The sequence below is a fragment of the Grampus griseus genome (assembly GCF_964374135.1).
Source record: "Grampus griseus genome assembly, chromosome: 12".
Lineage (NCBI taxonomy): Eukaryota > Metazoa > Chordata > Mammalia > Artiodactyla > Delphinidae > Grampus > Grampus griseus.
The window spans coordinates 49,096,510-49,121,876 of NC_139006.1; the positions used below are offsets into that span (position 1 = coordinate 49,096,510).

The 25,367-nt window shown below is 35.9% G+C and overlaps 1 protein-coding gene across 5 annotated transcripts in view; it reads right to left on the reverse strand.

The window, feature by feature from the left end:
- NOL4 (nucleolar protein 4) overlaps nucleotides 1–25,367 on the reverse strand; it is a gene marked incomplete at both ends in the record, with an annotated part of 392,149 nt that overhangs the window by 87,748 nt on the left and 279,034 nt on the right. For 2 of the 5 annotated variants that reach the window (XM_082668188.1, XM_082668187.1), the window contains 3 exons: nucleotides 3,671–3,784; nucleotides 19,945–20,136; nucleotides 20,857–21,036. In XM_082668188.1, the coding sequence (XP_082524314.1) occupies nucleotides 3,671–3,784; nucleotides 19,945–20,136; nucleotides 20,857–21,036 (486 nt within the window). The remainder of the gene's footprint in view (nucleotides 1–3,670; nucleotides 3,785–19,944; nucleotides 20,137–20,856; nucleotides 21,037–25,367) is intronic. The other 3 variants (XM_082668190.1, XM_082668189.1, XM_082668191.1) reach the window with 2 other exon arrangements.

Below are 25,367 nucleotides of genomic sequence, written 5' to 3' on the forward strand. Positions count from 1 at the left end.
AACCCTATCTCAGTTACTATCACAATGTTTACATTTAAGCATAAAATCCTACTGAAAAATATTTCTTTCAATTATGCATTTGTGAAATTTTATAAACGTTACCAAAAGTACATGCAAATACAGAAGGGAACATGAAAGGAGAGCTGCCTGACTCAAAAACAGCTTGACCGTGGTGTTTTCGGTAGTCTTCAAATACATCCATGACAAAATGAAATGCCTGTATTAAAACTGCCATTGGGTTTATGTGGCTATATTTTCAACCCTGATACCTACCATTATGTTTCTTTTAATAACATGCCCACTCATTAGCAACCTAACAGAACAAAGGAAAAATCAGGAAGAGGTACAGGTCACAGTGAATTCACCAGTACTATAGAAAACAGAGTAGCAGGAACTGTGGGCTTACTAAATATTTTTTGGTCTTGGGCCGATGGTTTTCTGTTGGTTTACTAATAGCGATTTTCTTCTTTAACTCAGCGATGCATCAGTTTTCAGTATTTTTTCCCCCTGCTTTCTCACCTTTTATTATGTCACAAGCAACTAACATGCCAATTCCCCTATGGTGTTCTTTTCAGTAGAGTCAAAGGTGTCATATCACAGCCTACCATTGATTTTCCATCTGTCCCAGTCACCGCAAAAACTGTCACCCAGCACACTCGTGCTGCATTGTTCTTCATGAGGGCTGGATCTGCCGAGGAAGCCCTTGACCATTGGTTTTACGTGATCCCTTCTATAAAACTAAAAGCTAATTTAACTGAAAGAACTTAAATAGAGAAAAGGAGCCAAAGGAACCCTCACATTAATCAGGAATTTCAACAAGCCTTGGAATAGAATATACGTCATTCCTCAAAAAGAGCAAGTACAAAGCGATGGGGGATAAATGACCAGCAAGTGGATGTTTCTAATCTTTCTCACTTTCTGCCTCTGTCTCTCTGGTGAGATGAACTTAGCCAAAATCATTGAGATAGATTGGTTTTTAAGTAAATAGTAGTGAAATAATATCTAAATAACAAAGATAAAGACAATTTGAGCTGTGTCATAGCAATATAAATGTGAAGTCTGACTCTGCCCATCTTTTTGAATTGCCAAAATGAAAAAGGATTTTCTGGGTAACATAAAAATCCCAGATTTTCATGTTAAAAGAAAAGAAATGCTGGGACTTCCCTGGTGGTACAGTGGTTGAGAATCCACCTTCAAATGCAGGGGACACGGGTTCAAGCCCTGGTCCTGGAAGATCCCACATGCCGTGGAGCAACTCAGCCCATGCGCCACAACTAATGAGCCTGCGCTCTAGGGCCCGTGAGCCACAACTACTGAAGCCCGTGAGCCACAACTATGGAAGCTCGTATACCTAGATCCCATGCTCCCCAATAATGAGAAGCCCGTGCACCGCAACAAAGAGTAGCCCCCGTTCTCTGCAACTAGAGAAAGCCCACGAGCAGCAACAAAGACCCAAAGCAGCCAAAAATAATAAATAAATGTATTAAAAAAAGAAAAGAAAAGAAATGCTGAGTATATTCTATAATTCATTGGGGATTGACCTCAGCCCTCAGTCATCTGATTCCTAACGAGGCAGTAGGCTCCTGCCCTTGCCTACTTGCTTCAGGGCTGAGGCTGCCTCCTCTAGACCCTGGGGCAAGGTGGACATATGAAATAAAGTATTTAACACATCCATAGTACCTTTCATGTTCATAGCTTTATAAAGCCCAATTAATTTATCTAGTTTCATAAACTCTGAAGGACACATATAATTACAGCCCTACATATGGTTAACCAGGGGCAGCAAGTAGTCATGTGTGCAGCTGAACAGAATTTAGATTTTAACTGTCTCATTTCTGAACTTTCATGCACCAACAGAAAGCCAGGGACACAATGAAGAATCTTTGAGTCACTGGAAAATTCTAAGAATTGTGAGTTGGGTTAAGAATGTGCCTAGAAAAGGATGATACCATTGCCAACACCAAAAAGAACTCTGGTTGTCTCTACTTAGGCAAAGAGTGTTTAGATCCAGTTAGGGGAGTTCCTGCTCCCACATCTCCATGCTTTGACGAAAGTGTAAAATCCAATTGGTAGAAGCCTTTGTGCTGCGTGCCAAGTGAAGTCTATATAATTCACAGTAAGAAGAAATAACTATACATTTGTATCCTCCATTTTACAGATTAGGTCAACAGTGGTTAAGTGATTAGACCAAATATTGTGGACGACCAGCTTTGGGGAGCTTGTAGAAGGAGACAGTAGGCAGTACATAACATGAATCAGTCATTTAATTTTCATGACAACTGCACATATGATTGACTCTATGATTCAGGGATATTCTAGAGTGTAGATTGGATGAGCTATGTAGCGAACTGACAACCAGGAGATTCCTTTCAATCCCGGAATTCTACTATTCTGATTTCTAGAATAATGATCTTTTCTCAAGTGGACTTAGTCTGAATTCAAAACTCCTAAATCTGAGATAGTACTGTTAATGCTTCTTTATAGTCTTACTGATACCAATGCAATGACAGAAAAGCTAGAACATCAATTAAAATAACTCTTTCTAGGCTGAATTTTCTTGATGCTTACTACATGCCAGGCAAATTGCTAAGTACCTAACATAAATCTATCATTCAGGGTTCTCACACACCCCTATAAGATCAGTACTGTTATTATTGTTATTTTACATATGAGAACACTAGGCACAGAGAATTGGAATAATTTCCTGAAGGTCACACAGTTAGTAAGGGTAGAGCTGGGAATCAAAATCAGTTGTATTTAACTCCAGAATATGCAGTCTTAATCACTATGCTAAATATGGTATTATATATTGGCCTGTAACTTATTTTAAGCAAGATAAATTTTAGAGATATAATAATGACAAAAGTCTCAGGCTTCCCTGGTGGCACAGTGGTTAAGAACCCTCCTGCCAATGCAGGGGACACAGGTTCGATCCCTGGTCCGGGAAGATCCCACATGCCGCGGAGCAACTAAGCCCATGCCACAATTCTGAAGCCCAGGCACCTAGAGCCCATGCTCCGCAACAAGAGAAGCCACCGCAATGAGAAGTCCGCACACCGCAAGAGTACATCTACATCACATGGATATACAGCCTTAGAAAAGAGATGTAGAAAGATGATACTTAATGGTTATACGGTAAATGATTTGTTAATGTGAAGGTAAGCCCAGGACATAGATGTTCCTTCTTTTATACCCCCATTTTATGGCTTTCTGGCCTTCAAGATTATGTTGTGTTTTCCCCATACCTAGCATAATCTATTGATATTTGGCAATGGACCAGAGGAAATTAGAGGTTCATTTTCATTCAAAAAGACCATAATCAGGTCACTATTATAAACAATCAGGTAAACTTACAAAACTACTGTAAATGATCATTTAGAGCCTCTTATTTAGATAAGTCATTAGCCTTCACATTGGATACTAAACAAAATTTTAACTCATTAATTTTACAATTGTCCATTTTTCATCACAGGAAATTTTTGTCATTGCATCTCTACTGATCTCATGGACACGCCTTTTTCAAGTTTAAATTCATATCACAAAGACGGAAAAACGATATCTCTGTGGACTTTAAATCCATTCCAGAGATTCTGCTCTTCTCCATAAATCAGATTAACTTAACCATATTTGCTATAGCTGGTGGTCACCAGACCCCAAGACTCCTCAGTACCTGTTGTCTATCCAGACGCATCCTCTTGGCGGCATTTCTACTCTCACTCTCACAGGCTGAAGCCAAGATACTCTCTGCAACTGCTGAAGTAAGGTGGGAAGGAATAGGTCGAGACTAAAAAAAAAGAGAGAAAAAAACATGAAAAAATTATTAACAGTATCATTAACAGTCCAATGCTATACTCAGATCTCATAGGATGTGCAGGAGTATCCATGTATTTCAACTCAACTGATTTCAATAGAAAGAGGAAATGGAAATTGCAAAGATGAATAATGAAAGCTAGTTAGAGGTTAAAGCTAGAGTTGCTACAGATCCATCATCCATTCCCACAGCTCCTTTGTCACAAGTGTTTAGTCTAGGCCATTAAGCTGGAGTTTGAACAGGCAGTGGTAAAATTGCTGACTGGGTTTTGCAAGTAAAACAAGTCCTTTAATTCTCTTATAACATATGACAATGCACAACAAAACAAAACAAAAACAAGTGACAGGGCTGAAACAGTTGGAAAAACTGACAGACATTCAGACCATGTCAAACAATCTCAATATGAAATATTATGACTATTTACAGTCTGAGCTGTGACACAATTGATGTGATTAAAATTCTTATAAAAAACACCTTACTTTAGCTTAAAAACAAACTAAAACTTCAGTCCTAGAACAATTTTGCTATAACAAAAATTCAGTGTTCTAGATGTGAGATGTGCATGTGTGCCTACATGCTTTGTTTTATTTATAAAATATGTGTCAATATTATTAGTGTAAGAGGTACATGTTGGATATCCATCTTCTGTGTAGCCCATGTAGAAACTCATTAACCCCCTGACTAAGCTCCTAATTAACTACAAGTTGTTTGTGATTCTCCATATCATTTGTGATAATCAGAAAAGTTTTCCATTTTTTCCCATAATTACATGAAAAATTATCTAACTGAAAGATGAAGTACTTAATGATACCAGAGAGTTTTTTAAAAAATGATAAGTAAATGATAGATAAGTAACGTAAAAATTAAACAAGATGAAAGAGCAAAATATGAAATGACAAAATAAGCATCTTTTAGCAACCTAGCCTATTATAATGGTATGCCATCTTAGGGTTTTCAAAGCCTGAGTCCAAAATATGTATGGCTGCCATACATAACTCTGGCATGTATGATGTGCATTAGCACACTGAACCATAGCATTTCTATCTCAAACAGTATTCTAGAACAACTAAATTCAGACCACAGTGTTTTAATAGCTACTCTTCAGTAGAATTTGTTCAGTGCAGAAAGAGACCCAGCTTTGACTTTATTTGAACTAGGAAGCAATTTCTGCTGCTGCCTCACCTGACTCCCCCATGTTTCCACCTCCAAAGTAGCCTCTGTAGGCAAAAGGTAGGAAGGGCATAGGGTGCAGTCTCCACCTGCTAACCCTGTGAGATGATGGAAATGATAGGTAGACAACTTTGACAATAAAGCATTAGGATATTTGGAATGTCGTTTTTGCAAAAGGAAGAAAAGAAAGAGGCTCCCGAGGTAGCAGGAAGAATAGTTTTGAGAAGGAAATTACAAAGTCAGGACTGTGTGTTGGGAACAGAGAGGGTCAAATGAAGTAAACGTTAAAAAATATTTAAATTGTCACAAAGGTGTATATATCATTTCAAAACGCATATTGCTTCATTTCATTCTGTACTTCATTGAATATGGATAAGGTAGTCTAGCTCAGAACTGAAACTATACTAAGCTACAAAAATCAGTGTTTCATTAAAAGATGGCCATAACATGGCTCAAAATTATACTCTAAACCCCATGGGAATTGGCTACACAATGTTGTTCATCTCAACTGAATTATGTTATGAGGCAACAGTGTTACAGGAAAAATGGGAATAAGAACATTCCATTATAAAAAAATCATCTATTTCATTGTAGCTAGCATTGTTCAAATAGAAGTGAGAGTCCACACCTTTATAAACTACATCTTTAGACACTTCATCTAGTTCTAGGGATTGAATTAACAGAAGCTAACTAAAATATCAGCAGTCTCTATTTTCCTGATCCAATCATTGACAGGCACATGAAATTCAGAGACCTGTTTCTGTTCTTCATTCCTTTTATTTTTTCTCTTTACCTGGTACCTCTATTCAAAATTAGGAATATGTAAGGCTATGGAGCTTCCTTAAGCTGAGTAAATTGTAGTAATAAACACATACATTCCTTGAACACCTAATAGTTTGTTGAACAGAGAGAATACAAGGTAAAATACCTGTTTAATTAGAATGATTTGGTAGCATTTCCTTTCAAATTCTTTTTTAATATTTAAAAACAAAATGGGAAATGACTTTTACTAGAACAGTATAAGTTACTGTGTGTAATAATTTATATACTTTCCTTTTTGGAGAAAATGACACAGTTGGGTTTTTACCAAGTATATTTAATTGGTCTTCTCAGAAAATAGAATAATTTCCCAGCTGAGTGGAACTAGATATTTTTTAAGGTCACTGGATAACCTCATTATTTCAAGATTTTGGGAAAAAAGTCAACTTCAAGATAAAGCAATCATGTACTCTTTCCTATTAAGTGAAAAAAATCAGTAGAAGCAAAGATACGTGATTAAACATGGCCAGAAGTTAAACAATATAATTTTGAAAATAGAGTTGTTCTGAGTTTACTATAGAATCATAATCCGATAACTGTAAATGGTCATATAAATCATTCAGTACAGTTTCTTCCTTAAAGTTTGAAGAAACTTTTTTGCCTAAGGACAAATTGAGCTAGAAATAGAAGCCAGGTTTCATGTCTCCCAATTCTCAACTCTTCCACTCTCCTAAATTCTGTGGTATACTTAGTACTTTTACAAAATTTATTATTAATAACATAAAATATTTTAGGAAAGATCCTTATATATAAAATGTTGGCTCAACCAAAAATAAGCAGACCAAAGTTATTCCTTTACATGTCTGTATTACAATTATACCCGACTCAAGCTCATTGGAGAGAAGGGCAGAACGAATGAATAAAATCTATATTACAGTTTAATAGGTACATATGTGTTTTTCAAGGAATTTACAATATCCTAAATACATGATAAAATATGTACCTCCAAGGAGAAAACCAGTACTATTCATTCTAAATTAATCTTAAGATAAATATTAATAATACCTAACTCATATTGAGTGCTTAGATGTGGAAGCATTAATACAAAAATCTGTGATTCATTATCTAATTTCTTCCAAACAACCCTTGAGAAAAAGTACTTTTATCACCCATTTTAAAGAAACCCAAATTAAAGTCCTATATAACTCGCCCAAGATCACACAGCTATGATGTGGAAACACCTGAATTCATCTTTAAGTCTGATGATAAACTGGGACTAATAATCCCTAGTAAAGTTTATTGTCATTTTACAATGAAGGCCTCAGTGAGTTTAAAGAAAGCTGGAGCTCTTAAACACTACACATTCCTCCGGAGGAGTCCATGTACAGCTAACTCCATTATGCATTGAAATGAAGAATATATTAGGGTCTTCCTAAAATACTTCTCTTAAAGTCATCAAAATCCTCCTAAAACAGCTTCCTATTAATTCTTTAAAACTCTTCTTCATTAATGGCATGATAAAATGGAACTTATCTAAATTCCATCACATGTTCTAAACTGATGCAATCTAAATTCACAAGATTTTCACGTTGGAGCAACCAGAAGTGCCAAGAAATTACTGTACACGACACATAATAAAGCTTAGTTTCATGCCCAGAACGAGAATCAGGAGCCAGGCAGAGAAGTTCTTTCTCTCCTGTGAGGCAATCCTGGTAAAAATCCCCTTGGTTCTAATATTGATGAGCCAGTAATAAATGCCGATGCTCGTCTATACACACAGAGCTCAATTATGCTGTGCCCGGTTATATGATACTAAATATGAAAGTCTTTGGCTTATTTTTCCTCCATGGTGTGGCTATTATCTATTTCACAACTCAAAAGTACTTAGACCAAGAGAGTGAGAAGGAAATTCATCAGTTTTGCTCCTTATAAAAGCAGTGTTATCATAGAGAAATTTAAAACTATTATTTATGAGTTCTCAGAACGATATTCATGGGGACTTCCCCTTTCCTTCGTGACATTTACTAGTGGAAAGCTTATTCTAAAATCATCTCTTTAGTGTTTTCCTGTCAGTGTGTTAAGGGCTGTAGTCATGGGTTCCACCAGGGATAAATGCTGAAGATTCCTTGTTACACCAGTAAGAGTGGCCATAAAACACAAAAGCTTCCACTGTAATAACTTGAAATAATACTTCACCAAAATGCAAAGAGCTCAATAGATAATTTATGGAAAACAACACTGCTCCTTCCAGTTGAATACAGCTCAGTAAATCTACTATTTAGTATATATCTTAGATATTTAAAAATAATTATTCAAAGATGTATACAATCACATATTCTACATGATCTATACCTAGATTGAGATTTGTTACCTATTTCTTTCCTGGATATGAGATAATGCTAACTAGCCTTCACTAATTATCTCTTCATAATTAACTGTCATACTCAACTGGGACAAGCTGATCTTTCCCCAGCACTGTTCTTACTGTAATAATTATCTATGCCCAAATCAACGGTGGTCGTTTCATTAAACAGATGGCTAAACAGTCACATGGGGTTTTGGAGTTTAAAAAGTCACATTTTAATTGGGGACTTAAGATATGATTGCTGTTGGCACAGTGTAAATGTGTCTTTCCTTATATAGGCATGTAAAACCTACTACCACACCAACAAACTATTCCATTTTTTGGTCTTAAAACTAAACAGTGTTAGAGTCCTCTGAACTTCTGCTGTACGCTTAGGATGCTGTACGTTTTTTTTTTTTTTTTTTTTGCAATTATATAAAGTAAAAAGAAATCAAGAATATAAGCTCTGTTCATGGGTTACTGTGGCGATGCTCTCGACTCCAGTGTTCAAGCACAGCTTAATCAAGTATTAGACAAGCCAGATTGGGAGCAACGGTGACATCAACCTGAGATTTTAAGTAGAATGAGCTCTTTTAAAATAATTAAAGCAAATAATTCGGTAGTCAGAATTTAGGTAGAGTTTTAAGTTAAGATGATTTCTGCTAAACTTGTTACTTTATAAAATACATAATTTGAAAATTCTGCAGCTTGGATGATATCCTGTCACCCCAAAATGGTATACCCATGCCTGAACACATAACTGTTACAGTGTAAAAAGATGCAGCTCCTAAGGGATCCCTTTTTCTGACCAGGTAGCTTCATTTGCCAACATCAGTGGACTAAAGTAACAGTTTAGCAACTAAGTCAGACAGACCTGGATATTATTATGCAATCAGTTCCTTGCAATTTTCCTGACTACTTTTGCTATATTATCTCTCTGAGCCTCACTCATTCTGCCGAGTATCATTATTTATATTTTTATAAATGACAAAACTGAGGTTCAGTCAATAAGCTATGAATAGGAAAAATAATCTCTATATCAGGGGGCAGTTGTTAGAATTCCATGAAGTAAGGTACATAAAGTCACTGATATCTTTACTAGTTTATCCAACAAATATACTTAATGGGCGCTTTCTGTATGTCAGGAACTGTGCCAAGTCCAAAAATACGGAGATAAACAAAATCAATACTGTCTCTGTTATCATAGAGTTTACTTTGCAAGTTAGTACAATGCCTAGTACATAGGGTATAATATACACGGAACAAAGAGTGTTTATTATAGACTCACAACCTTTTATCAGCAATTCTAAGATCCTAATATTGTATGAGCTGAAATATTTCAAAAACTTAGGGTAAACTCAGTTGGCAGAAGAAACTGATATGAGAATATTTAAAAACTTTCTTTTTTCTGCTTTCTGTGAATATTCCTAGGTTTTGTGGCAGAAAGACTAATATATTTGTGCATGGGATGTTTTTCCAGACCCCAATGTGAGTGTTATGCAGGAAACAGAATATGTACTTTATCAGGTCCCCCAAATCAGAAAAGTTCTGAATTCTGGACCATTGATGATCCAAGATCTTAGATAAGCATGGTGGATGCAGACTAAAATAGCAGCTCAACTGCCTTGACCCCATCCTAAAAGGTTTGGGTGGATGTGATAAGCAAAGTCCCTTACTGACCTAACTGGCCACGTGACTTAGTCCTGGCCAATCACGGGAGCCCATCCCTTTGTTCCCAGTGACTGATCCAAGAAATGGACATATGATCCAATTAGGGCCAATCCAAGTCCTTTCATGGAAATGGGGACCTGGAGCTGGAAGATTGCTCTTGGATTGGGAGTTTTAAGAAAAGAAGCTTAGAGCTGCTGATGGCAACACTTCCCAACAGGTAGCAAGACTGAGAGTTAAACCAATACACAGAGAAGCATTGGGAGAGTGGCAAATCCCTGCCATTTGAGCCCAGCTATGTGAGAATCCTTGGACTTTCCAGTTTTCCTGAGAAAAATATCTTGACTAATTTAAAAGGAGTTTAAAAACAAAGATGATAATTAACCCCTATCTAGGCTGTGATTATAAGTATTTCATTCTGAATTAATAGTCTATGCTTTGGCCTTAATTTTAGAACATTATTGACCTTTAATAATGATCTTTCACAAACACATGGGGAATTGTTAAGTTTTATAGTTGATGCTAAAGCCCAGTTTAGCTAATGTCATCTGACATATACATCTGATCAAGATGAGATAAACTAAATTTTCAACTAAAATGACATGTTTTCATTTTAACTGACAACTTATTCAAGTCTCCACTAGGAAACATCTTTTAATTCTGAAAATAAGTGATTACATTTACTTATGATTATTTTGGACCATGACATCTTTTCTTTTAATAGTTTACTTATGAAACGTAAAACTATATACAAATTCTATTCATACAATTAATATTCACACTAATTACCAAATAGATAAAAATATTTTAAAAATAGTGTTTCAAGAGAGTTAAAATTAAACGTTGTATGACGCCTTCTTTAGGAAAAAAAACTCCCTAAGATTTAAAATACATTAGGCTAGATTTTCAGTTATCAGTAGCTTTTAAAATTGAAATGCCAATTGCAGGATACTGTGAAAGAGCACACAATAAACACTAGCTTATCTCCCCACTAATTTTACTACAAAGTAACACATTAGTATGAATGTCCACTCATTCACTCATCCTTCATTCAACAATTTTAATTCCATTGAATTGAACACGGACTGAGCAGATTTCACGAGCAACTAATTGTACTGTATAAGACATAGTGGATGATACAGAAATGAACAAGTTAAGAAGCAGAGTAGTCAAGGAACGTAACTTCTTATTAGGGAGCTAAGGCCCATAAATAAATAACAGTAATATAAGACAGGATAAAATAAAACTACAGAAGTACCACAAAGTACAATTTGCACATGGAAGAAAGAGAGATTTAAGGCTGTTAGCTAGAAGTGATGATTAAATAGATAAAGGCGTATTGGATTTAGTCCTCCAAGGAGTTCAACAGATTGAGACAGCAAGGGTTTCCCAGTAAAGGGAGCAGTGGAATGCAATTTCAGATTCGACTGCATTTTATCCTGTTCCTCAGAGACCAGGTACCATGCTATGCAGAAGTTTTTATATTTGTTATTTCAAGTGTTGTTGGTTTTCATGTAGAAGTGCTATTTGTTTCCATTTTTCCCATGAGGAATCTGAACTACAAGAGATACAAGGTCCACAAGTAACAGCTGATAAAACATGGCTAAGAACCAAGATCCACTGACTAAAATCAGGGAGCTTTTCTTCAGATTTGCTCACCAATGCTGCTGATTTTCCAGTGTCTCCTTCTGGGTTGTTTCCTTTTTCTTAGAGTACATTTTAGTTCTTCCCAGAAACAGCCTGTCAGTGGTAATTTCAGTAGTTGTCTGAAGTATTTTTCTTCCTCACTCTGGAGGTAGAGTTTAGCTAGGCATCGATTTGTAGACTAAAAGTAGTTTCTCTAAAAAATTTTGAGGACTTTTTTCTCAGTATTTTGAAGATTGTCTTCCGACATCTATTTTGAGGACAAGTATTATGTTCAGTCTACTTTCCTGTTTTAGATAATTTCTTGTTTCTTCCTGGTGACATTTAAGAATTTCTTGGGTCTGCTGCAGTTTTGCCTTGATGTACATAGGTGTGACTTTGTTTTTATTTGTGCTGCTCAGGGATGGTCTGTTTCTCTGTTCTTAGTATTCATGGTCTAGTCAATTCTGAAAAATTCTTTCTCCTTTTTTGCTTGAATATTGTCCTCATTCTCTCTAATTCTTCCTTTGGAATGCCTATTAGATCTATATCACTCTAGTCCCCAAGTTAACTTCTTTATCAAATTCCACTTCTCTTTTTTCTGTCTGTGAGTAATTTCCACAGTTCCAATGTATCAATTTTCTCTTTGGTTGAATCATCTTATCTGCTATTTAACCCATCTAGTAAGGTTTTAGTTTCAATGTTTATAATGCCTGTCATTTCATTTTTTGAAGTTGTAATTTGATGCTTCCAATTCCCCTTTAATGGAAGAGTAGTCATTTCCAGGGTCCCAGCTTTTTATACAGTTCTCAGTTCATGTTCCTGCCTAGTCGCAAACCCAAATCCCCATCTCCTGAACTTGAATTGGCATTCAAATCCCAGCCCTGATCTGTTTGGGCTTAAATTCACTTTTTCTATCTTCCTACTCTGTTACCCTATCAAATTAAGGGCTTACAACTCTGGCTATGAGTTTGCTATTAATTTCAAGGCTTGGGAATTTCCTTTTCTTTCTTTTGAGCTTATATAGGCATTTAAAAATTGTTATATTTTACTCAGGGTTTGTATGTATTTGTAGAGGGAAGGTGAGTGGGGTGTGTGAGGGGGTATTCCATGAGGCTCAGGTCAACATTTTGCTTAAACTAAAAGATCCACTGATGAGTAACTCTGAAAGCACTGATGGTTGTATTCTTTACACTTTAGTTACTCTTCAATTTTAGTAAATAAAATAATTTAGTCAATAAAGAGAGAATAGTACCCATGAACCCTGAGTCAGGAAAAATCAGTGAACCAAGAGAGCACACACTGAGAGAAAGAGTAGCAGTTCCCTGTGATAACTGAGACATTAAAGGAAATAATTGAGCATATTAGAAGAAAGGGTAGAAAGGGGCCAGATTATATGCTAAACATTTTATTTACATTATCACATGTAATACCTCGAGAGCCCTCTCCTTTAGAAAAATGGAGACTCAGAAACATCACATAAAATTGTACAGGAATTGAACCTAGGTGTCTCAGTTTCAAAAGGGCATACTGTAACACACTATAGTAAGAAATTTAGAATTTGTCCTGAGATGACAAAAGTTTGACAGTATCAAAGCCAGAATTGAGGAAGACTACTCCAGGAACAAAGGCAGATTTATAATAAAGCCAATGAAGTCCAGGCACCAGGGTTCTTCAACTGGATGGAACTACTGGAGTTACTGGATGTTGTAAGTATTCTAGTATTTCTTCTTTTTCTGAAGAAAAAGATTTGAATCTTCAAGATTTCTCTTTTTTAAAACAAATATTATGTGTGGCTTTTTTCTAACTGCAGATATTCATCCTTCTACCTAACTTTGTGCTCATAATTTTATATTACTTTTCTTTTGAAAAAAAGGTCCCAAATTTCATAATTTTCAGGTGCAAATCCTAGTTCTTTCTCTGCTTATGAATTAGAGGGTAGTATAAGATGGAAGTATGTAGTTGAGTTAGAAGGATTATGCAAGGGTATAGGTATGAGATTTGAAAGGTTAGAACTAAAATGATACCTGATAAAGTTCAAACTTATGGGACTGATTTGGGAAAGACAGCAAAGGAAAAATAAACAGAATTTAGCCAGTGGTAGAATGCAAGTCAGGAGTATAAGGAGAGTCAAATCTCTTTCCAAGTTTATGAACACTGGTGTACATGACAACAGTGGTGCGATTGCTGGAAATAGATAAGTCAAGAGGAATTTACTATTGATTTGGTAGATGAGGTGGAAGATCAGTGGAGAGAATGGGTGATAGAGAATGCAGAGAATTCAGTGAGGATATAACAACACATTTGCCTAGCATCTGACTAGAATGTGGAATGAAATACCAAGGCTTTGTATATGACTGGGATCTACTTTGAGAGTAGAGTACTGTATACAGGAGTAGACCTCTGCAGCTGTGGAGAGGGTAATATGCGGTACATGGCCAAGCAAAGAATCTTAAGAAAAGCCCCAAATCAAGAAAAAGGTACATGAATAGAAATAGAAAATAGAATCTTAAGAAAATGGGGTGATTTATAGTTGAGGATGCAATTTTTGGATTTGGTGCAAAGGTAGTCATGTGATCTTCATAAGAACTAATTCAATATAGTGGTAAGAACCAGAGTCTGAATTTAAGGGATTTGGTGGGAGTTGGTGGTAACAGGTGTAAACTGTGAGTATAAAACATTTCAGTAAACATGGCAAAGAAAGATGGATGCATTGAGTCCTCAAAGGAAGATTATAGAAGTTATGAGGTTAATTTTTTTTGAATTTGGACACTTTTTATAAGGCAGAAGAGAAGAAAAGGGAAAACTCAGTGAAAAGGGAAAACTGAAAATATGACCATTGGGATGGTCGAAGAAGCCATGTTCTGAAGGAGGTGAAATGACAGGGGAGCAGAAGTGAAGCGTTATCCAGAGCAATAAGACCAGGACACTTCCTCTGTAAAGGCAGCAGGGGATACTTGAAAAATTGTAGGTGATTGTGAAAAATTTTAATATAGCTTGTGCAGGCTCTTTGAGTGAAAGTAAAGACTAAGAAATATCTATGCTAATAATGGCTAGAGTGATACAGACCACTGAAACTGAGAAAGCTAAAGAACTGTGAGTGCAGATTAGCTATCAAAATTATTAAGAAAGGTATTATAGGATGTAATTAAAAAGAAATACTATGAATAAAGAACTTAGAGGATGGTACGAACGTATCCTGGGGGATGGTAGATGACATTTATAAAAGAGAGGGCAAAAATTGGTACAAATAGCAGGTGGGGAATTCAAACTAATTAGCATCAATTAAGTTAACTGGTCACAAAGAGAGAAACCTGTACAGTTGTGCTCACGATGCATGAAGAATATTGTGAATAATAATGGTTGCGCAGGTATAAAGTTTTAAACCAAGATCTTGTATGAAGGGCTCAGTATATTTCCGATCAAATTTTTAGTTTAAAGAAGCACTTTAATTCATTTTTTATAATAGCTCTATTTGCTAAAGAATGAATAGTGTCACTGTAGCTTTTGCAATGCCTATGATATCTATGAAAGCTGTGAATTGAAGACGAATTCTGATCTCTCTACTTTAGTCTGCATCAGACAAGTAGAGGCAAAGGATGTTAAGTAGTCAAATTCCCTCAAAAATGTACCATTTCCTAAACATTAACCATTTATTTTCTAATGAAAGAACTGTGAAATACGAAGGTCAGATATCAAAATTACTGAGGAGGGTATTATAGGATGTAATTAAAAAGAAATACTATGAATAAAGATCTTAGGGGCTTTCCTGGTGGCGCAGCGGTTGAGAGTCCGCCTGCTGATGCAGGGGACACGGGTTCGTGCCCCGGTCCGGGAAGATCCCACATGCCGTGGAGCGGCTGTGCCCGTGAGCCATGGCCGCTGAGCCTGCGTGTCTGGAGCCTGTGCTCCGCAACGGGAGAGGCCCCAACAGTTAGAGGCCCGCGTACCGCAAAAAAAAAAAAAAAAAAAAAAAACTTAGAAGGTGGTATGAAAGTATGGTGTTTCCGTAATTAGATTATTTACACATTTGTTTTTAAATTTATATCTCATTTCCCCCCAAATAGATATCAGAGCTACCAAGGAAATATGTAAGCTAAAACAAATTAAAAAACCAGATAATTGGGACCTCAGAAAGTTTTTTGGCTCTGAACTTCCTGACAGCCACAAAAATGAACGTAGTAAGTTAATGATGAGAAAACATAAAAGCACTCTATTTCTGAAGAAGAAACACATTTTTTTTCATTACATGCAAAAAGAGGGTTCCGAAATGAGATCATTTATAGTGGACATTAAGAAGCCTAGTGGACAATGTCCCTGGCAAATTTTACAAAAAATAGCATGAGGGGGCTTCCCTGGTGGCGCAGTGGTTGAGAGTTCGCCTGCCAATGCAGGGTACACGGGTTCGTGCCCCGGTCTGGGAAGATCCCACATGCCGCGCGGCTGGGCCCGTGAGCCATGGCCGCTGAGCCTGCGCGTCCGGAGCCTGTGTTCCGCCACGGGAGAGGCCACAACAGTGAGAGGCCCGCATATCGCAAAAAAAAAAAAAAAAAAAAAGCATGAGATTTAATTCTTCAAACAAATATAGTCAAATAAATAATATTAAAAAGCAAATTAATAGGTAATTTTTCAAGTGGCTGAGTTTACTGAATTCAAATATCTAGGCCACTTGATCTAACTTGATATAGTGTCAAGATATGAGATACAGGAGGAAGGATGGACAGAAAGTCTCTTAGACTATCTCCCCCAAATATTTTCATTTGAGTTCTATAAAAATACATCTAAATATATGCAGCATGGTGAAAGAATCTCTAAACAATGCAAACTCAGAAAATAAAAAGAGAATCATATCACATAACACAAATAATACTTAGGTATGGGGTAACCTCACCTTGTTTATAAAGCTTTCTTTTTATGGCTTTATCTATTATAGGTGTTCTTGAATTTAAGATCAGGACACCTTGGAGAAATACATTTCTTTTCTGAAACAATCAACAAATATTCTTCAGAAAATTAGCTGAAGTAATTTGAGAGTCAAACCTGCATAATAGAATCAATAATGATTTGATATATTTGTCTAAGGATTAATATAAGGGCTGCTTAACTCATTGGATCTTAAAATCTAATGAAAACTAAGACAGTACTCTGTATCAAACTTATTGGATTTATTTTTCATAAAACATATCCTTGTATGTTCAACACTGAAGAATTTATGATTTGAGATGATTGGGAACACTGAATTAGTGAAAGTGTGTAGAAAAGTATCATAATATGGTTATTTAACTTCATGCATTATAGAGACTGGAGCAATGACATAAACATTTCGGCTACTTCAGCAATTAAGACCTTTGGGGTCTTAATAATTTCAGTGAAATAAGAATGCATAAATATATACTCTAATATTTGTATGCATTCAGTGAAGTCAATGAAAAGTACTTGTGTTGTAAATTCTTAAGGGATAGTGTAGACTAATTAAACATGAATAGACTTTGTATTAGCAGCAGAAAATTAGAGTGAATGTCAACACTGTCAAGTATAATACTAATATAAGTTGTCATAAACCACTTCTATGGGAATATCTCTTTGAATTTCTTAATCAAAGTCAGTAGGGAACACATAATTCAATATTTTGTGTTTTACTTTACTTAAAGAGTCTGCTGGATTAGAGATCCTAAGTAACTGGATGAGCTAAGCTTGCTGAATGCCACTTTCATTTTATAATACGGAGTCCCCTATCAAATACTCCTACAATTCTACTTTACAAATATATTAAAAACTTCTCTAGGTTGCTTTGTTGACTTACTAAGTACTACAAAATAATTGGCATGTAAAGATAATCATATATTAAAAATGATACATTTTCTTCATGTCTACCTATAGCAAAAACAATATAAGAAAATATTTTTTAATGTTTCAATTTTTTAAAACCATGGATATTATCTTATTTTAAGATTTTAAATTATAAAGGCAAAAAAATATTAATGTACAATATTTAGTTGTAATTACTATCTGCCCTAGTCATGCCTTTTCCTATTTGTTCCAGGTAAGGATGAGTGTTCAAAATGATGACATGCTGCATGACAATGAAGTGATACATAAAGCCAATCAAAATTCCAAGTGTAAACTAGATGGCGAATTTAATTTTTATTCCATTAGTGCATTACTGAGCAATGTATTTTTTAAAAATGGGCTAAACTACAATATCAATTTTCATCTGTGTTGTTCATTTAACATTTATTTATATTAGGCCTTATATTATTACTTAAGCACTTCACTTCCCACAACTTGTAATCTCAAAGAATCATGATGATCAGGGAACATGTTAACTTTTCTTAATTAACAAGTCAGGCATCTTTTGTATTTCTCATTACTTTGCATGATGTTATGCACATTATACATATATTGAATAAGTGAATAAAAAATGAACAAATGAAAATTATTAAATATGAAATACAATAGCATTTCTTTACAGCATTATTTCCTTCAAGATTAGTTTGTAAACCTACTTGATTTTATATTAACTTTTTGTCTTTCTCTATGCATAGCACAAAGTTTACATCAAAAAGATGTTCATATTTGGCAAATAAATATAACTAATAAAAAACCTGTGATTATCTCAAATACATCTTTGAGAAATTAAGAATTCTACATGACAATGATTTTTTTCTTTTAAAGAATTATTAATAAATGGAAAATAAGATAAATTTTACCAAAGAAAAGAATCTCTAAATAACATTAAAAGATTTAGAAGAAATAGTAGTGCCAGATGCTGGTAAAATAAAATCATGGTATATAACATTATTATCTTTATTGTTACTGAAAGAAGAAAGTATATATTGTGCATTGTGCACTGAATGAGACATACTTAGTTTCTACTGGAATTTTACAACAACTGCCAATTTGATGATGAACCGATGTCAAAGCCAGGATTCTGGGCTCTTATTCCTGGTTAGATATCCTTTTTGTCTGTCATCTTTCTCCTATTGGGTGACAATAACTTTTAAAGAATTCAATAATGGGGGAAGTAGCTATATTTTCTTCAAGCAATCTCTCCTCTCTTATACCATACCACCTCAACTGTCATAATTTAATTTCATCAGGCACAGCTATGCTATTTTATTTTAAAGTAACTTAGGTACAACAAACTCCAACTTCAAAATAGTTATTCTAAGAAGTAAGCAAATTCTTAAATGTAGTGTTCTGTGATTTTATAATACAAATATTTTGGGTAGCTTTTTTCAGACGATGGATTAAATAATATTTGGTTGATTATATTTTCAGAGTTCAGATTTATTGAGTGGTTACTATGTGTCAAAAATGACCTGTCGAGCTTTACATGACAATTTATATAATCCTGTCAGCACTATAAATTAGGAATTATTCTCATTTCCAGAGGAGGGACCTGAGCTCAGAAAGTTGAAGCACCTTGCCCGGGTCACATAGCTACAAACTGGTGGACCCAGAACTCCAGACCAAGCTCTCCAGGGACCGAGCCTTGTGTTAGTGACCATCTTGGCAGACTGCCTCTCTATAAGAAACAGTCGTTTTTCTTTTAAAAATATCAAAGATATTTTTAGAAGCCATTGTAGAAAAATAGATAATATAGGAGGTATTACTTGTTATTCGTTTCATTTATATCTGGAAAACTATTTCTCCTATTGGCATACTCTGAAACCTCTCCTATATCTACACCAACTCCTGTTCCATCACACCTAATAAATTGGAAGCACTGATCACAAGCACGAAGAGTCCTGGTTTTTATGGAGGCTTCTCAAAAGTACAATGAAAATAGTTTCAGAAAATTTCTAATACATGTCCACTCAAATACATAAAAATATAAAGAAAGTTTTAAAATACATTGTAAAAACTACTTCTAGTATAACAATTCCATCAAGGTAAGATAGAATAAAGGTCAAATAACACTGTCTAATTTCCACCCATAAATATCTAACACTGGCATGATATCATCCATCTACAAAAAGCCCAGCTGAATCTAAACGCTCATGTTAACCATCCACAAGACAAGTACACAAATATACCGAGCACACAAAAGCCTTATTTTTCACATAAGAATTTTCATTCCCTGACCTTTCTTTTCAAGGCCTGCTATTTGTTAACTGTTGGTATGAAAATAGTATTACTTAGATGGAGCCATCCATTTCCTTTTGTCCCAGAGAAAGCCATTCTCACAGGCCGTCTAAAGTAACCACGGGTGCTTCAGTTCAAGACTTGAATAACCTTAGATCTGCTTTAGCAGTAACAGAAAGGAAACACACAAGAATGAGATGCTGGCTCTCACTGCTGTTCACTCACATGACCCTCATTTCCTAGGACATGGTACCTAGGCTTGTGAGCACTGGTCTCACAAGGTGTGTCTTATTGAATCAACAAAGGGGATAAATACTTCAGGAAGATGAAAAGGAGAAAAAACAAACAAGCAAACAAAAACCCCTTGGACCTGACGTTATGGAAAAAATTAAAAAGACACTAAGATGAAAAAAAAAATTGTGTCATGGTTACATGTGGGATTTGGATGGAATCTAGGGCTGTGTTTTAATTCAAAACTCACCATCTCAAAACCACTTCTTTTCATCCGCCTGCAGGACTTGAGGTAAGTACGTATGCGTTTTCGGGCACGCTCTTGATACTCAGGGAATTGTCGCCTGCATGAGTCAATGATAGCCTGGATCTTTTCTTTGGGCTGCTTAGAGATTGGGACCATTCGGTCCAAGTTTTCATCTACAAACAGCCTGACAAACATCTGTTGGCAAGAGGGAGACAGAGGAGAAGGGTTTGGAGGGCTGCTCTCTGCTGTTCCTAGCTTCCTGTCTTGATTACTGATAGGAAAATAGTCTTGTCTGGTTTATGCACTGGAGAACTTTGCAATGGAAAGCCAGAAATTTTAAGCAAACACCCTTTACAGACTTTCTAAATGGTTGGGTTAAAAAACAGATAGAGAAAGAGAGAGAGAAAGGCAGACAGACAGACAGACAGAAAAGTATAGACTATTGCGTAGAAAAAAATCAAGAAATAACAGTAGACTGTGACGATTGAGCACCCCATAAAATTCTCTATTAATAATGTGACTGTTTACATTGCTACACTGCACAGTATACTAATCTCCGAAAACAAACAATTGACTCTTTTTTCATGCATAATTAGATAAGCTGGGAAAGCAAAGAAAATAACGGATGACGGGCAGACGCTTCCGAGGGATAAGCTGAGGCTCCCTTCATCCGCTAGGTAAACATGCATACTCACACAGCACAAGTGCAGTTTTCAGCTCACGTTTGGCTTTAAAATTCTAAACAAAACACAGCCATTCTGGTGTCTGGTTGGCTAAGAGTGTTTCATGTACTTTTTAAATCCTTCTGTAAATTAAACAAACATGTCTCTAAAGTAGCCACAGTTACCAACAAGCAACAACATGAAAGTGAAGTGGTAAAAAACTCAGCCATAATGGTAGGGTGGCAGGACTCACATTAAAAGCTTTCAGACGCTCGGCCTCAACGCCATCTGTCTCGTTAACTTTCTCAGAATCTTCGTGGTCATCGTGGTCATCTTCATCCTCATCTCCCCTGTTTAGGGACAGGTCCTCAGCACCTCGGTCTACACTCTCATTTTTGCCCGAGTCGTAGCTTGAATAGCTATGTGCAGGGGACTGAAAAGAAAATGGGAAATTGCTGCTTTGAAATTCCTTGCACAAGCTTATAAATTTTGTTTTATTTTTAATGTCAATCATTTCTCAAAAATCTGGTTTAAATAAGTTGATAATTCTAGAGCTGTGGCTATTTTAATTTAAATCAAAATTAGCTTACATGAAATCAAATTAAAAATTCATTTTCTCAGTCACATTTCAAGTGCTTAATAGCCACAGAGTACATTTCTATAACTGCAGAAAGATTTATTGAATGTAGCTTTTTGAGAGCAATTACTGTTTCCATTCAATATACATATTCCAAAAAAAACCCAACCTGTACTCAGTTTTATAAAAGAATCACTGAATCACATATTCTTTGAACTAGAAATGACCTCAGAGCTTAGTCAGTCTAACTGCATTAGTATTCTTGAAACAGATAAGGAAACTGAGGGGTAGGTATATTTAATTGATTTGCCCAACAAGTACTATAGAAAATACCGATACTAGGACTGCTAGGAAAACATGCTTTAAAATCAGTTTATAATTTGTCTATGAGTCTAAAGATGGCATCTGATTTTGGTTTAGAAAAAAGCAACTAGGTTTCCTCCTAGCCATTTGTTAAGCTTAGTGCTTTGTAATTTACAAGAGAAGATGAATGCCAACCAAGACAATTTTCACAAACGTTGGTAATTGTGGCCAAGACCAACCATTGGTCCTGCTGTGGTAGCTTTTACTTGTTTGTTAGCCCAGCACCTGTTCCTTTCAGAATCATCCCCTGCTTTGCCAGGTCAAAGTGCCAATCCTATGGGCAACAACCTCCTCTCCCCTAGGCATGAGTGCCTTGACTTCACCTCCAAGTAAAGAAAGTGTGCCTGTAACTAAAATCAAGTTGAATCCAGCAGAGCTAAGCGGAATAGAAATAGACCTGATAACATCATTTGAGCATCTAGATTCAACTGTGCCTGAAATTAAATTAACGCATGGACCTTTCAGCTGTGTGATACTATATCCTCTCCATCTCCCCACTTTATATTTTTGCTTAAATCTGAATTTAGATCATTTGCAATGGAGCTTGGACTAGTACAGAAATCAATCATTACAAGGTCAAATTAATAACCCAAATTTCACATATGATGACTTAGATACCCAGGTGGCCCCAGCTAAATAGAAAACAATTCTGTAAACAAGAGCAGCTATCTTCAAATCTATCAACATAGTCTAATGCTTTTGAAAGCATTTAAAATGGGAAATTTTAAATCATCAGTGTTCAAAAATGCCTCCATACAATGATAACATATGTGTTGCATGCTTTGAGGATTGCACTAATATATTATTACTACATAGTCACAGGAGGGATAACAAAACTAGAATAGGTCACTGACATTAAAAGTGAAAAAAAGGCATATTTTTATAGTTCAGATCATTAACAAGGTGGAATTACCTAATCAAATATAAGGCAAATATTCCGTAAGTTTGAAAAATATACTATATATGCTTTTTAAATGGCATGTGCAATATTTTAAAGTGTTATAGTACACTTATCTGGATGCAAATATGCTGGGCTAATCTATTCTTTTTAGATATGATGTGAGACACAGGAGCCAGCCATCTGCTACTAACAGTACCACTATGGAACCACAAAGGATTTATGGTCCTAGTCACTCAAGGTAAAGAAAACCCATCACAGATCTGAGAATATTCAGGATCTAAATCTAGAGCATAATCAAAGTGTTTTTCTTCTATGATATAAACTGAAAGTTTTGTAACACTGAATTATGTTTCTCAGATGGAGTGTCATTTCTCACCTATCTCACTGTTCAAGAACTAACTAGCTTTCCAGGTCAATCAGATTAAGTTCAATTTCCACAAAGATTCCCACTTCTACCTCAGTCAACTTCAATCTTTCCCTCCACTGTGAACTCTTAATAGCCAATGTCACTGGACACAGAATTAAACACCACAACTGCTCTCTACTTTTCTTTTCATGTTAATATGCATTTTCCTTCAAGCTAGACTGAGATAGGAATCAACATATAGTCTTCCACCTTTTCCTTCACAGCATCTAAGAAAGGTTCTCTACAGAGTTGGCACTTCAGACTGTAGTTTTCCTTTTACTACAAAGGCTTTGGTCTTAAAATATTGGGGAGTGAAGATAAGCCACAGACTGAAAGAAAATCTTTGCAAAAGACACATCTGTAAAAGGACAGTTATCCCAAACCTACAAAGAACACTGAAGCTCAACAATAAGAAAACAACCTGATTAAAATATGGGCCAGAGACCTTAAGAGACACCTCACCTAAGGAGATATACAGATGGCAAACAGGCATATGAAAATATGCTCCACATCGTATATGATTGGGGAAATGCAAATTAAAGCAGCAGTATCACTACGCACCTATTAAAATGGTCAAAATCTGGAACACTGACAACACTAAATGCTGGAGAGGATGTGAATCAACAGAAACCCTCATGCATTGCTGGTAGGATGCAAAACAGTACTGCCACTTTGGAAGATAGTCTTGCTTTTTCTTCCGAAACTAAACATATTCATCGTATGATCCAGCAATTGTGCTCCTTGGTATTTACCCAAGGAATTAAAATTTTATCTCTACACAAAACCTGCACATTAATGTTTCTAGCAGCTTTATTCATAATTGCCAAAACCTGGAACCAAGACGTGCTTCAGTAGGTGAATGGGTAAATAAACTGTGGTTGACCAGATAATGGAATAATATTTAATACTAAAAGAAACGAGCTATCAAGCCATGAAAAGACACAGAAGAACCTTAAATACAAGTTACTAAGTGAAAGAAGCCAATGGAAAAGACTATATATTGTATGTTTTCAACTATATGACATTCTAGAAAAGGCAAAACTAGGTGCAGTAAAAAGATCAGTGGTTGCCAGGGTTTAGGGGGTGCGGAGAGATGAATAGATGGAGCACGGAAGATTTTTAGGGCGATGAAAATACTATGTATGATACTACAGTGCTGCATACATGTCATTAAACATTTGTACAAATCCGTAAATGTACAATACCTTGAGTGAAACTTAATATAAACTATGGACTTTGGGTAATTATAATTCATCAGTTTAGGTTCATCAATTGTAACATGTGTACCACTCTGGTCAGCGATGCTGATAACAGAGAAACTAGGCATGTGTAAAGGGAAGTGGGAATATGGGAAATCCCTGTACCTTCCTCTCAATTTTGCTGTGAATCTATAACTGTTTTAAAAATAGTCCTTTTTAGGGCTTCCCTGGTGGAGCAGTGGTTGAGAATCTGCCTGCTAAGGCAGGGGACATAGGTTCGAGCCCTGGTCTGGGAGGATCCCACATGCCGTGGAGCAACTAGGCCCGTGAGCTACAACTACTGAGCCTGCGCGTCTGGAGCCTGTGCTCCGCAACAAGAGAGGCCGCGACAGTGAAAGGCCCGCGCACCTCGATGAAGAGTGACCCCCGCTTGCCACAACTAGAGAAAGCCCTCGCACAGAAACTAAGACCCAACACAGCAAAAATAAATAAATAAGTTAGTAAAACAAAAGACTAGTCTTTGCCAAAGAATGACGGAAGTTAAAAAAAAAAATAGTCCTTTTTAACAAATGGGGGAATATGGGTATTGGGGTGATAATAATAGAATTAGACAATAATAATTACTAGAGGCCTCCTAATAACCCACATAACATATGGCAGTCATTGCCTCATAAACCTGTGCCACCTCAATAAAACTTTGGATGATCATACCCTAAACAAGCCTCCCCTTCAGGAACAATTATTTTCATATTCCATGTGTAAATCCAAAATATCCAAATTAGATCTTAAACAATACAAAGATAAAGAATCACAACTTATGCCCTATGGAAAATATATACCTGCCTATCCTCAAAACACAGGTGTTGGTTTATGGGGACAAGATTAGATTTTTGTCTTAGTTATATATTCCACTCATTCCTCTTGAGATAACATGCGACCGTCCTTAGCAAGGACCTTCTTGGAAATATATTGGCATTTTCCTTTTCCCACATTTCACACCTGAACAGAACTGCCAGCTCCAGACCTAGAAAAATTCTCACAGATAGGAAGCTTAACTTTACTTTTAAAGAAAGTTTGCTTACTCTGTGGTCAGAGAATTTCACCTCTTTGGTTAAATCTATTCATAATTATTTTATTCTTTTCGATGCAATTGTAAATGGGACTGTTTTCTTAATTTCTCTTTCTGATAGTTCATTATTAATGCATAGAAATGCAACAGATTTCTATACATTGATTTTGTATCCTGCAACTTCACTGAATTCAGCAAGTTATTTTTTAAAATATCAGTTATTCATTACTGAATCTACTGGGCATTCTT